Source organism: Podarcis tiliguerta (assembly GCF_965153285.1).
Source record: "Podarcis tiliguerta genome assembly, chromosome: 9".
Lineage (NCBI taxonomy): Eukaryota > Metazoa > Chordata > Lepidosauria > Squamata > Lacertidae > Podarcis > Podarcis tiliguerta.
The window spans coordinates 2,238,712-2,253,936 of NC_139542.1; the positions used below are offsets into that span (position 1 = coordinate 2,238,712).

Below are 15,225 nucleotides of genomic sequence, written 5' to 3' on the forward strand. Positions count from 1 at the left end.
CGTACAGCTTCCGGGTCATGTGGCCAGCATGACTAAGCCACTTCTGGCGAACCAGAGCAGCGCACAGAAATGCCGTTTACCTGCCTGCCAGAGTGGTACCTATTTATCTACTTGCACTTTGACATGCTTTTGAACTCTTGGTTGGCAGGAGCAGGGACCGAGCAACAGGAGTTCACCCCGTCATGGGGATTCGAACCGCTGAGCTTCCGATCGGCAAGTCCTAGGCTCTGTGCTTTAACCCACAGTGCCACCTTTGTCCCTCGGACATATATAGAAACACAATAAAACATTAAACATTTTAAAAACCTTCCCTCTACAGGATTGCCTTCAGACGGGTCCGATAACTCCATCCCCTCTAATGAAAATAAGGACGTCCTAAGGAAAAGCGGGACATTCCGGGATCAAATCAGAAACCGGGACGGCTTCTCTGAATCAGGGACGTCCCTGGCAAATAGGCTTGGAGGCTCTGGTTCAAACTGAGTCCCACTGAGACATGGGGTCAACAGAGTCGTTCTCACACACCTGGATAATGGCTTTCGAACCGGACACTTCCAGCACTTGCCCGCTTCGCTGTGTGCCGTTCGGGAGAGTGAAGTTGACAATCTCCGCATACTGGGCAAACTGCAAGGAGAGAGAAGCAAGGCACAGGTTAGAGCAGGGGTCTGGTGGGATTGTAAATTTTGGGAAATGATATATAATGAATTGAAGAAAATGTTCCACTTAACATTTGTTAAAAAAACCAGAAGCATTTTTGTTACGGGTTGTAGAAAAAGACCTGCCAAAAAAGCTGAAAAACATCTTCATGTATGCGACAACGGCCGCGAGAGTCCTAATAGCACAAGGATGGAAGATGGAAGAAATTCCAACCAAAGAACCATGGCAAGAGAAACGGATGGATTATACAGAATTGGCAAAATTGTCACATAAGCTACGGGACAAGGATAACTGCGACTTCAAAGATGAATGGGAACCCTTTACAAAATATTTGAAGACGCAACAAAGTGAATTGGACTCCTTGGCAGGTTTTGAATAAACACTCACAAACTCTTTACTGACAATAATCAGTTAGATATTTTTAATACAATTTTGTAACATGCAGAGAATAGCATTTACAGAGAAACCAAAGATTGGAACTGAGGGAAGTCGGGGGGTGGGGGTGGGGTTTGTTTGGGAGGGTGGGGGGAGGGAGGAAAATGGGGGGACACCAAAGATGACATGTTTTTGGAAAATGTGTTTTGTTTAAATTTTTAATTAATTTTTTTTTTAAAAAAAGGTTAGAGCAGGGGTCAGCAAACTTACTGCGCCTTGGGCCGGTGTCTCCAGCGCCGATCGCGCGGTGGGCCGGAGGGCGGGGGAGCGCGTGCCCATACATGTGCGCAAACGCTATTTCCGGTGCATTTTCGGGTCAGAGGAGCACCGGAAATCGCTTGTGCGCATGTGCAAGGGCCTCCTCCAACCTGGATGTGCACTGCAAATAACGCTTGCGCATGCGCAAATAACTCCTCCGACCCGGAAGTGGGCAGCTGCGCAGTGCAGCGCCGGTAAGAGCGGGCGGCGGCAGCTGGCGGCAGGGGTTGCCGTAGGCCAGATAATTGAGTCCCATGGGCCTTACCCAGCCAGCGGGCCTTAGTTTGGGGCAGTGGCATAGCGTGGGGGGTGCAGGGAGTGCCGGCCGCACCGGGCGCAACATCTGGGGGGGGCGCGCTCGCACTCGCAGCTCTCTGCCCCTACCTGGCTCCACGGGTTAGGGGGCGCAAATTACTTGCCTTGCCCCGGGTGCTGACAACCCACGCTACGCCACTGGTTTGGGGACCCCTGGGTTAGAGGAATGGCAGGAGCAACTTGGCTGCCAGGAAGAGCCAAAGATGGTAGCAGGGAGTCATCCTAGTGCAGGCATAGGCAAACCCGGCCCTCCAGGTGTTTCGGGACTACAACTCCCATGATCCCTAGCTAGCAGGACCAGGGATGATGGGAGTTGTAGTCCCAAAACATCTGGAGGGCTGAGTTTGCCTATGCCTCTCCCAGTGAAATAATTCTTCCATAGGAGGATCCTGCAGGATCAGGCCAATGGCCCACCTAGTCCAGCCTCCTGTTCTCACAGTGGCCAGACAGATGCCTGTAGGAAACCTGCAAGCAGGATTCGAACACAAGAGCAGGACGCTCCCCTCCTGCAGTTTCCAGCTACTGGGATTCAGAAGCATTGCTTCTTCCAACCGTGGAAGCAGAGCAGAGCCATCCTGACTATTAGCCCATCGATAGTCCTCTCCTCTTCCATGAATTTGTCTGATTCTCTTTTAAAGCCATCCAAATTACTGGTCATCACTGCCTCATGTGGGAGGAGGTTCCATAGGTTAACTATGCATAGACTGACTGCCGAGGCTGGATGAAGGAAACAAGGGCGAAGATGTGAAGCAGCGGCTCCTCTAGTGGTTTTAAGGCACAAACAAGCTCAGGAGCTCTTTTCATAGAGTGGGAAGGGACTACAAGGATCATCTAGTCCAACCCCGTGCAAGGCAGGGATCTTTTGCCAAACGTGAGACTCGAACGCATGACCCTGAGTTTACGAGTCCCATGCTCTTCCAACCGAGCTGTCCCATGCTCCAGATCAATGTTTTAATGGAGACTGACTTTAATCACGTTACGGATTTTGGTGTTGCAAGTCTTTCGGAATGACAGGAGGGCTGCATACTTTGAACAAACACGTTGCAATATTTTAAAGAAATGCACTGACGCCCTCAAGGAGTAGTCCGAGCTCCTCACCCCATGGCTCTCACAAGCCAGCCATGAAGGTGGAAACCATCCCATTGGCCCAGGCTATCTGAAGGACCACATTCACGTCGTCCCCCCCAACCTGCCTGGGCTCTAAGCTCTTCAGGGGAGGCCTTGCTCTCGGTCCCGCCCCCCTCACAGACACACCTGGTGAGGAAGCCGGACAGGGCCTTATTGGTGATGGCTCCCAGACATTGGAATTCCTTCCCTAGAGAAGCCAGCCAGACTCCCGCCTTGCTGTCCTTCCTCCGGCGGGTGAAGACCATTTTATTCCCACAGGCCTTTGGGAACTGACAGTTTGTTTGTTTGTTTTTTAAAAAGAAAAGGGCTTTTTAATAGTGCTGTGCTGTCTTTTAACAGATCCATTTTTATATTGTTTCCATTCTGCATAGTTTAATTACTCTTTCACTGTTATCTTTCGTAAGTTTTTCTATACCGTGCTGTTTCAGTTTGCGTAAGGTGCCTTGAGTCCCTGTCATGAGAAAAGGTAGGGTATAAATATATAAACCTAGACAGCATCTTAAAAAGCAGAGACATCACCTTGCCGACAAAGGTCCATATAGTTAAAGCTATGGTTTTCCAGTAGTGATGTATGGAAGTGAGAGCTGGACCATAAAGAAGGCTGATTGCCGAAGAATTGATGCTTTTGAATTCTGGTGCTGGAGGAGACTCTTGAGAGTCCCATGGACTGCAAGAAGATCCAACCTCTCCATTCTGAAGGAAATCAGCCCTGAGTGCTCACTGGAAGGACAGATCCTGAAGCTGAGGCTCCAAGACCTTGGCCACCTCATGAGAAGAGAAGACTCCCTGGAAAAGACCCTGATGCAGGGAAAGATGGAGGGCGCAAGGAGAAGGGGATGACGGAGGACGAGATGGTGGGACAGTGTTCTCGAAGCTACCAGCATGACTTTGACCAAACTGCGGGAGGCAGTGGAAGACAGGAGGGCCTGGCGTGCTCTGGTCCATGGGGTCACGAAGAGGTGGACACGACTAAATGACTAAACAACAACAACAAAATACATATAATATTGATGATAGTTATTGACACTTTGCCCCTAAAACCAATTACTCACTGGTATAGTGCGCTGGTACTTGGATGGTTTTTTTTGCTTTAGCCACCCACAGACTGCGCCTGAACTCTTGGGATCTACTCACACCCCCAAGTTTTGCCTCGTCCTGCCCTCCTCCATCTTCCCAAATGTACCTCTTTTCTGCTGAGCCTGTACTTTGGACTTTAAGCCTTGCCAACCACCACAACGGAGGGGGAAAACCTCTGTGATCCGGCTCTTTAATTGATCTTATTAATCCCCCTTCCTGCACCTATCAGGACGAAAGGGCCGCATAGAAACGGTGTATTGTGCTGGGCACGGCCCCACAAAGCTTCAATTCATCCCAGAGCACATTCCCTGCTTGAATTTGGAATGCGGGTTTTTTAATTGGCCGTATCATAGCTCACTTGGAGACCTGTCAACTGGGCAGGGAGTGCCAGAAATTAGGTCCTTTCTACATTCCTACTGTTCCTCACTCAGGGACTAAACAGATTTGTTGGGAAGTAAGCCCCTTTGATTTTAATGGAACTTATTCCCAAGTAAGCCTGCTCACCTGCCACCCACTACGACCCTTGGCGGCTGCCAGTGGATAATAATAATAATAATAATAATAATTTATTATTTATACCTCGCCCATCTGGCTGAGTTTTCCAAGCCACTCTGGGCGGCTTCCAATTGCGTGTTAAAAACAATACAGCATTAAATATTAAAAACTTCCCTAAACACGGCTGCCTTCAGATGTCTTTTAAAGAGAAGATAGCTGCTTATTTCCTTCACATCTGAAGAGAGGGCGTTCCACAGGGCGGGTGCCACTACTGAGAAGGCCCTCTGTCTGGTTCCCTGTAACCTCACTTCTCGCAGCGAGGGAACCGCCAGAAGGCCCTCAGCGCTGGATCTCAGTGTCCGGGCTGAACGGATAGAAGTTATGATGGCTCAGTGGAACTTCCAAAGCCAGGTGCCATCTATCTTTGGACCCCAGGCACTGTGGACAAAGGAAAGGAGCAATTCATACCCGGCTTTGCAGAGGGAGCTGGCTTGCTGTGGAAGGGAAATGCTTGACCATTTGGAACCCTCTGCTGGGCTCTTTTGACCAAAGAGCTTTTTAAGCGATAATGTAACTACAGTTGACAATAATTGTTCTGCCTGGCTTTTGGCTTGGAATCAACTTGATCCCCCCCCCCCTCTTTCCTTTCTCCTTCTGTGATGGAACTCCTATTTGGGGACTTCCCTGGCTTTTTTCTGGCCCATGTAGGACCAGTCTGGATAGTTGGCCTTGGTGAAGATTTAACGTTTTCATCCCCCAAAAGTTTTTGATTTGAGTTTCTACTGAAATGAGGCTGCATTTTAATGTATTTTAATCCTGTTTTTTAAGTTGCATTTCAATCAATTGTTTTTATATTTGGTGTTGGCTGCCCTGAGCCCGGTCTTGGCTATGGAGGGCGGGATATAAATAAAACTACTTCTTCTTCTTCTTCTTCTTCTTCTTCTTCTTCTTCTTCTTCTTCATGACCACCTGGGCATGAATGCCCCTTTCTTGGGCAAGGCGGTGGAGAGAGTGGCAGACAGAGCAGTGGCAGAGTTTCTGGAGGAGAGGGGCCATCTGGATGCATTTCGAAGTGGGTTCAGGCAGGGTTTGGGGACTGAGCCAGCCGTGGTCACCCTGATGGTTGACCTCCATCATGAAGAAAGGTGGAGAAGGTGTCAGAGGAGGGCAGCCAAGATGATCAAGAGACCGGAATTTGAGGGAGTTGGGTACCAATGTGTTCTTTCTGGAAGTGGCTGAAGAGGCACACCTCTTCCATGAGGCTTATGGATAAGGGGACCAGAGACTCAAATAATTTGTTCCTTGTTAGTTAAGCCTGAGCAATGACAAACCTAGACAGCATCTTAAAAAGCAGAGACATCACCTTGCCAACAAAGGTCTATCTAGTTAAAGCTATGGTTTCCCCAGTAGCGATGTATGGAATTGAGAGCTGGACCATAAAGAAGGCTGATCACCGAAGAATGGATGCTTTTGAATTCTGGTGCTGGAGGAGACTCTTGAGAGTCCCATGGACTGCAAGAAGATCAAACCTCTCCATTCTGAAGGAAATCAGCCCTGAGTGCTCACTGGAAGGACAGATCCGGAAGCTGAAACTCCAATACTTTGGCCACCTCATGAGAAGAGAAGACTCCCTGGAAAAGACCCTGATGTTGGGAAAGATGGAGGGCACAAGGAGAAGGCGACGACAGAGGATGAGATGGTGGGACAGTGTTCTCGAAGCAACCAGCATGAGTTTGACCAAACTGCGGGAGGCAGTGGAAGACAGAAGTGCCTGGCATGCTCTGGTCCAGGGGTCATGAAGAGTCGGACACGACTAAACGACTAAACAACAACAGTTAAGCCTGGGTTGGGGTGGGAGGGGAGCTATGTCTGAATTAGAAAACAAAAAGATTGACATGCAAGCGAGGTAACAGGACAAAGAAGAACCCAGATCTTCCAGTGGAAGAAATTTTGAGAAAAGTCCAGCATTGGATAGAGAAATCCCAAATTTGAATTAAAGTCACACAAAAAAGCAACTGGGAGGACCTCTGTTATTTTTATCAGACTGCTGTGATTGCTATTCTTGTTAGATGTGATTTTTTGCAGTTGCATTTTTTGTACTTGTAAGCTTTTAGAATTGCTTTCAATGTTGTATTTTCGATTGCTCAGGTGAAGAGCGGGTAATTAATAAACTAAAAACTAAAAACAATGCACTGCTTATTATGGAATGTATTTATATAACAGTTTGAATTCTCCTGTGTTTTATGGATGTCATGTGATTATATGGATACTATGCTATTTATTAATGTATTTCTGGTCCATGCTTCATTCCAAGTGATCCCGGGGTGAGGCACAGCAACTCAGCTTAAATTTAGTTTAATGCAGCTGCTTTAAGTTAAATTGAATACACCTGCTTGTATGGTACGTTTCTCTTATTATGTTACTATGTTGTAAACTGCCCTGTGGCATTTCGGTGAAGGGACGTGAATTAATTAATTAAGTAATTATAAAGTAATAAATCAGGACTCTGCATGTGCTCGTTTACTTGTTTACACAGTGTCATTGTTAAACTATGGAAACTGCTCCCATGAGAGATAAAGATGGGTTAATTATATTGATTTTGATTTCTCTCAGTTTCCTCTCCCAGTTCTACGTTCGGTTCTTCACATAGCTCACTCGGTAGAGCAGAAGTCTCTTAATCTCAGGGTTGGGAGTTTGAGCCCCACCTTGGGCCAGGGGGTTGGACTAGATGACCCTCAGTGTCCCTTCTGACTCTACCAACTGTGATTTTTTGGTTTCCACATTCGTCTGCAAATTTTTGTTTAAACAAATCCTCATGAAAATTCAGCAGCACTTCGGTGCAAATTTCTCCTAACGTACACGTCTTTGCATAAAAATCACCCCAATATGCACATTTCTGCAGCGCAATTGACCCTAAAATAATGCACCTCTGCATGTTATTTCTGGAAATATGTGTTGATATGCACACTTTACCATTGCAGAGACATTATGGTACATGTTGCTTGGCTGAAGAAATGAACTGCAAAAAACTGGAGAGGTGAGAGTTTTGAAGGATGGCTCTGCTTCGATTCACACATTGCTTAAATAGCTTTAAACAGCAAGCTAATGAAAACATCCTCTGTGAATAAGTATACAATAACATTAAGCAGTCTATGGATAAATCATAATAAAGCTTAAGAATAAGATGACAAAAATAAAGGCAAAAATAGTGCATCTCCACTGGACTCCAGCAACCGCCCCATATAATTAAAGATTTCCATTTGCCTGCTGTTTATGACAAATTATTTATTTATTAGCCATTTAATGACATTTATGTGCCGCTTGATTGTAGAAAACCTCAAAGCGGTTTGCACAGAAGAATTTGAAATTTCTTATGTCTTGTAACCATTTGCAAATCATATGCAAGCTTTTCAAACTGCTTTGAGCATGGAAAAGCAACATACAAATTGATGGTGGTGATGATGATAAATATGCAACCCCCCCATTTTTTACCCCCCCCCCCATAATTAAGCTTTATCAAATAGTCCATTGGCCCAATAAAATGCAACTTTCCCTTCCCTTGATGAGGCATGGCTCTCTTTGGTCACTAGAGGTCACTCTTTCAAACCAATGTGTTTTTTTGCCTTCTTAAAATACAGGTAAAGCCCAGATTGTGTCCAACAGACCTGACTGAGATCATTACAGAAACCAGGCTTCCTTTTTTGGTGGGGAGGGGGGACAAGGTGGCTAGATTCCCACTTTATCCCAGTGGAAAATTCTTCTGCTCTTAGGGTTGCCCCTGTAGCTATACACCCCAGAGCTTAGCACTTGTAGGGTTTTAACCGATGGGTGTGTGTGTGTGTTTTCTGCAACATGCCAGGATGCATGGGGGGGGGGGGGGTTATACTGCACCATCCACACGCAATTCCGCTTTGTTAGAGGCTTTCCTGGTGTTATGACATTATTGCCCTCTGGAGGGTAAACCTGTGATCCATAGCTGGACAAAAATTAAATCAGAGCATTTGCAGTTTAAAAGGATGCAGGATTTCAGTGGTAACTTGGGGGCCACGCAGGGCCGGATTTAGGTTTGATGAGGATGGGGCCCTTTCTATGTCCAGCTGTCCTTTGTCAACAACAAATTGTCGCTGGTTTTTGTTGTTGAATATATGCTATATGGGACGCAGGTGGCGCTGTGGGGACACGGGTGGCGCTGTGGGTTAAACCACAGAGCCTAGGACTTGCCGATCAGAAGGTCGGCGGTTCGAATCCCTGCGACGGGGTGAGCTCCCATTGCTCGGCCCCTGCTCCTGCCAACCTAGCAGTTTGAAAGCACGTCAAAGTGCAAGTAGATAAATAGGTACCACTCCGAGGGAGCCGGCGTTCGTCCACAGACAGCTTTCCGGGTCATGTGGCCAGCATGACTAAACTGCTTCTGGCGCAAGAGGATACCGTGACGGAACCAGAGCGCACGGAAATGCCATTTACCTTCCTGCCACAGTGGTACCTATTTATCTATTTGCACTGGCATGTTTTCAAACCGCTAGGTTGGCAGGAGCTGGGACCAAGCAATGGGAGCTCACCACGTAGCGGGGATTCGAATCACCGACCTTCCGATCAGCAAGCCCAAGAGGCTCAGTGGTTTAGACCACAGCGCCACCTGCATCCCTAACATATCCATATATTTATGGCATTTCAAATGGCATTTGAAAGGCAATGGTCTCGTACCTTAACATTGTCCAGGACAACCAGTGGTCCATTCACGCCACTCACGGTCCAGTAGGCTGTGGAGAGAAAGTGGAGGAAGAGAGAATTATGGGGATGTGCAGAGAGGAAGGAAAACATGCATAGATTGGGGGGGCGAATAAAAAAAGTAGCTGTGTCAGGCAGCAGTGGAGCAAGCCAATCGGGCACCTGGCGTGGCGCACCTGCTCTGAGCCAGCTGTGGGTGGGGCCAGTGTGGGAATATTCAGGGATGCAGGAGAGGATATATTGTCTGATTATAGCCTTTCCAACTTGTGTTAACAAGTTCCACAATTTAGCAGAGTAACATTCCCTCTTTTAAACACACGGTAGATGCATTTGCTCAGGCTCGCTAAACCCTCTATAATAACTGTTCTGGTATTTTCCTCTGATTCCCTCATAAAAGATAAGACACAACACAGTCTTCTATAAAAGTATAAAAAGGTTTACTCACACATCATTCTGTTCACAATCAGATCCCAGAAGGCAGACTTAGCTTAGAAAAGTAACATACACTTGGAAACTATCTCATAAGGAGACAGTCCCTTTGTCCTCTCTTGGCTGGAAGCAAGAGAGCATCTTTGGCTAAGCAGATGTTGCTTCTTCGATGCATATAGTCAAAAGGAGAGAGATGGCTGCCCTGCCCTGTGCTTTTGTTGTTACCTGTGCAGGTGAGGCCACGCCCACCTCTAGTCACATGCAGAGGAAGTCTGTCCCAGCCCAGAAGGAAACAGGAAGTTTGCCTGCTGGCTGGACAAACATTCATCCCCATGTGTAAACATGTTCACTCTAGGAATGTTGTACTTGACTGCTCTTGTGTTTCACATCCCACAGCCAGCTGGGGCAGAACGCACCGTGGGGCCTCTGAGGAATCTGCCTGCCTCCTCCCACTCAGCCACCCTACAGCTGGGGGGGAAGTGGTGGGTGAACCGTTTGGGGCGGTGCGGAGCCTGCAGGCACCCAAGCCACAGCGTCACTCCCAGGAGAGATGCGTGGCTCAGGTGTGCTGCTGGCCCCACCCAGCATTTTCTCATCCCCCTCAGTGGTGACACCTGTGGCGATCCGCCCCCCCCACCCCCTTCCTCCGCCCCTGGTGTCAGACACCATAGATTTCAGGAGGACTAGAATAAGGAGGCAATGACAAACTTAGACAGCATCTTAAAAAGCAGAGACATCACCTTGCCGACAAAGGTCCGTATAGTTAAAGCTATGGTTTTCCAAGTAGTGATGTATGGAAGTGAGAGCTGGACCATAAAGAAGGCTGATCGCCGAAGAACGGATGCTTTTGAATTATGGTGCTGGAGGAGACTCTTGAGGGTCCCATGGACTGCAAGAAGATCAAACGTCTCCATTCTGAAGGAAATCAGCCCTGAGTGCTCACTGGAAGGACAGATTGGGAAGCTGAGGCTCCAAGACTTTGGCCACCTCATGAGAAGAGAAGACTTCCTGGAAAAGACCCTGATGTTGGGAATGATGGAGGGTGCAAGGAGAAGGGGATGGCAGAGGACGAGATGGTGGGACAGTGTTCTTGAAGCTACCAGCATGAGTTTGACCAAACTGCGGGAGGCAGTGGAATACAGGAGTGCCTGGTGTGCTCTGGTCCAGGGGGTCACAAAGAGTCAGACATGACTAAACGACTAAATAACAACCAAACAACAGAATAAGGAGAATAAGGAGGCATTATATGAGAATAAAAAGAAGTAAGCATTGAGCACTATGGAAGTCCAGCTCCAAGGGCCTTCTGGCGGTTCCCTCCCTGAGAGAAGTGAGGTTACAGGGAACCAGGCAGAGGGCCTTCTTGGTAGTGGCACCCGCCCTGTGGAACGTCCTCCCATCAGATATCAAGGAAATAAACAACTATCTGACTTTTAGAAGTCATGTTTTAATGTACTTTTAATCTTTTTGTTGGAAGCCGCTCAGAGTGTCTGTTATTATAGCCCTGTTTAGGGAAGCTTTTAATGTTTGGAAGTTTTATTCTGTTTAATATTCTGTTGGGAGCTGCCCAGATGGGTGGGGTATTATTATTATTATTATTATTATTATTATTATTATTATTACTATTATTATTATTGCAGCACTGAACAGGTAAGTTCAGAGGACAGAGGAGCTTTGCATTTTGCATGAATGTACATGGCGCTTTCTGGGAAATGAGTTGAAGAAAAATGATTAAGATGACTTTTACAAAAAGAAACAGAAGCTTTTCTTTTAGGTATAATCCTTGGAGAAGTACTCAGCGAGCAGAAAAAAATAATTCACGGCTGCTCAAAGGATTTACTCCCAAAGATGGAAGGAAGGAACAAAGGAAGATTGGCAACTAAAATCCATGGAGTTCGAAGAAATGGCGAGACTCACCGAAAGAATAAGAAATCAAGCAGAGAGGCTTTAAAAAATTGAATGGGGGAAATGTATTGATTATTTGAAGATACATGGTAAACAAATCCAAACATTAGCCGGACTGATATAAACACCTGCAGTAAGAGATACTTAAGGGGAAGATAAGGGGAAATTGGCTAATAGATTTGAATTGGATACGCAGGAATAAAAAAATAGGAAACGAAGAACTACAGAAAGGAGGGGAGGGAAGACGAGGGGAAGGTAAATTAGATTTGTAAAGGTTTTGCTTTTATTGTTTAACATATTTGTAAAAGGTGAAAATGAAAAATTTAAATTAAAATTTAAAAAGCAATTTATATCTATAGATAACAACAAAAATGGTTTGCTTATGCAAAGTTTGTGTTTCCTTGGAATGAGGGAAAGTGCAGACTGCGGTTTCTGTAAGATATATGATTATACACACACACACACACACACACACGTTTTAAAATTAATTTTTCTATTTTACAATTTAAAATACTCATTTTTACATCCTTAAAATATCAATGACTTCCCTTCTGCTCTTTCCATGGTTCATTTTGCATATCACAAACCTCTGCATATTTTACAGAAACCAAACCATTCATTGTTCCATTATTGCTTCCATCAAAACTTATTGACGCTGCTGAATTGATCTTAATGCTGCCGGCGTTTTCAAGTGTACTCAATTTCCCCCCATATATTCAATAAACGTTTTGCGATCTTCTCTAAACACATGTGCTTCTTGTTCTCTTGTTCTATATGTTAAGTCTGCAAGCTGCGCATATGTGCAGCTGTATGATATATGATTTATTCACACACACACACACATCCTGAGGGGTTCACAGCACTGACACCCCAAGAGGGTTTTGCTTCTCCCGCCGCCATGGCCTTGGATGTGAGCAGAAATCAGGCATGTCTCTCCCTCACAGCCTCCAGCCTGCTTCTTCCTCCAGCCTCAAGATCAGGGGTCCCCAACCTGTTGACCGTGGGCCAGAAGAGGCCCACGGAGGCCATTTAATCGGCCCCCAAGCTGCCCCAAACAGAGCTGCCTGCTTGGCGAGTCCCCGCGCGCTGCACTAAACTGGCGCAGCATGGGGACTCTCTTCCGTGGCTCCGGAAATCACGTCTGCACATGCCCAGATGCTGGAAATCACTTCTGCGCATGCCCAGATACCAGAAATCGCTTCTGCGCATGCCCAGACGCTGGAAATCAGTTCTGCGCATGCCCAGATACCAGAAATCGCTTCTGCGCATGCTCAGACGCCGGAAATCACTTTTGCGCATGCCCAGATGCTGGAAATCGCTTTTGCGCATGCCCAGATGCTGGAAATCACTTCTGCGCATGCCCAGACGCCGGAAATCGCACCTGCGCATGCCCAGACGCTGGATATCACTTCTGCACATGCCCAGATGCCGGAAATCGCACCTGCGCATGGCCAGACGCCGGAAATCGCTTCTGCACATTCCCAGACACCGGAAATCGCTTCTGTGCGTGCGTGATTTTCGGCGTCTGGGCATGCGCAGAAGCTATTTCTGGTGTCTCACTGTGCTGGTCCGGCCCATGTTGGATCTCCGCAGGAGCGATCTGGCCCATGCTCGGCAAGTCTTGCCAACCCCTGCTCTAGATGACACACAGGCACAACTGCTGCAAGCAAACCCGTTTTGATTGAGCTTTTCCCATCTTCCAGTTACTGGAAGGAAACCCCCATGAAAAAAGACAAGATCCCTTGCTTATTTATTGACGCCATTTGCTTCTGATCCGGCGACTTTCCAAGCTCAACCGCGATGGGGCTTATGCCACCGAAGGCCGCGCCTCTCGATTTGCCGCAGCAGAAGGCGCACGGTGACATTTTGAAGCCTGCACAGCTAATCTCTCGCCCAGTCACTCCACTGTCACTGCAAATGATGTCACCAGAATCCTCAGCGCAGAGAGGAATTTGTGTGTGTGTGTGTGTTGGGGGGATGTTGAGGAGTGCTAATCCCACGTTAATTACACATTAGGCAATTTGGCCAATGGCAGGGGTTGCAAGGCGCATCTGTGGCGGTGGAATGTGGGTGCACGATGGGGCACATGTTGCTGTGGCCCTTTAAGGAGAGGGCCAGTGCTGAGGCTGTCTATTTACAGTCATACCTCTGGTTGAAGTAGCTTCGGGATAAGTATTTTCGGGTTGCGTGCTGCGGCAACCCGGAAATAAGTAACGGAGAGTGTTACTTCCGGGTTTCACCACTCGTGCATGTGCAGAGGGTCAAAATGACGTCATGCGCATGCGCAGAAGCAGCGGATCATGACCCGCGCAGACGCGAATTGCGTTCGCTTCTGGATGCAAATGGTGCTCCGGAATGGATCCCATTCGCATCCAGAGGTACCACTGTTTTACCCTTATTTCGTCTGTTAAATTTGTTAGTCGCTTTGGTTCGATGTTTCAGTGTGTTTTTAATTCGTCGGGGCAACCCAGTCAGGTGAGCGGCATATAAATAATAACTTACTATTAATATTATTATTACCCAAGGCAACCCAATGCGACTTACAAACAGGCAACCCAAGTCAAGTCAAGCCAACCAAACAAAACAAACTGGTTATAGATTGATAGCAAGATAGATAGATAGACTGATAGATAGATAGATAGCTTCTATTAATGCTTAATTGGTTTCTAATGTTGACTTCCCTGCTGCCTCTCTGCTTTCAGTTGTTTCTGTTTTAGCAGTAAGCCCTCCCTGCCTTGAGGGGACGGGAAAAATGGGATATCTATCATCTATCTATCTATCTAATCTATATCTATATCTATCTATCTATCATCTATCTATCTATCTATCTATCTATCATCTATCTATCTATATCTATCTATCATCTATCTATCTATATCATCTATCATCTATCTATCATCTATCTATCATCTATCTATATCTCTATCAACTATCTATCATCTATCTATATCTCTATCAACTATCTATCAACTATCTATCATCTATCTATCTATCTATCTATCTATCTATCTATCTATCTATCATCTATCTATCTATCTATCATCTATCATCTATCTATCTCTATCATCTATCATCTATCTATCATCTATCTATCTATCTATCATCTATCTATATCTATCTATCTATCTATCTATCTATCTATCTATCATCTATCTATATCTATCTATCATCTATCATCTATCTATCTATCATCTATCTATCTATCATCTATCTATCTATCTATCTATCTATCTAATCTATCATCTATCTATCTATCTATCTATCTATCTATCTATCTATCTAATATCTATCTATCTATCTATCTATCTATCATCTATCTATCTATCTATCTATCTATCTATCTATCTATCTATCTATATCTATCATCTATCTATCTATCTAATCTATCTATCTATCCTCCTCATCATCTATAATCTATCTATCATCTATCTATATCTATCTATCTATCTATCTATCTATCTATCTATCTATATCTCTCTCTATCATCTATCTATCTACACACACACACACACACACACACACACACTATACTTCCCTATACCTGAAGGTCTCAGGGTGGTTCACATAAAATATAAAATACAGTGGTACCTCAGGTTACAGACGCTTCAGGTTGCAGGCGCTTCAGGCTACAGACTCCGCTAACCCAGAAATAGTACCTCGGGTTAAGAACTTTGCTTCAGGATGAGAACAGAAATTGTGCGGTGGCGGCGGCAGCAGGAGGCCCCATTAGCTAAAGTGGTGCTTCAGGTTCAGAACAGTTTCAGGTTAAGAACGGACCTCCAGAACGAATTAAGTTCTTAACCC

General features: G+C 46.0%; 1 protein-coding gene across 1 annotated transcript in view; it reads right to left on the reverse strand.

Moving 5' to 3' along the window:
- Nucleotides 1-15,225, reverse strand: part of ATP6V1B1 (ATPase H+ transporting V1 subunit B1) — a 70,434-nt gene that overhangs the window by 37,696 nt on the left and 17,513 nt on the right. Inside the window, exons 2-3 of the mRNA XM_083398475.1 lie at nucleotides 9,067-9,122; nucleotides 523-621 (exon numbers count right to left, since the gene is read on the reverse strand). Of these exons, the coding sequence (XP_083254601.1) occupies nucleotides 523-621; nucleotides 9,067-9,122 (155 nt within the window). The remainder of the gene's footprint in view (nucleotides 1-522; nucleotides 622-9,066; nucleotides 9,123-15,225) is intronic.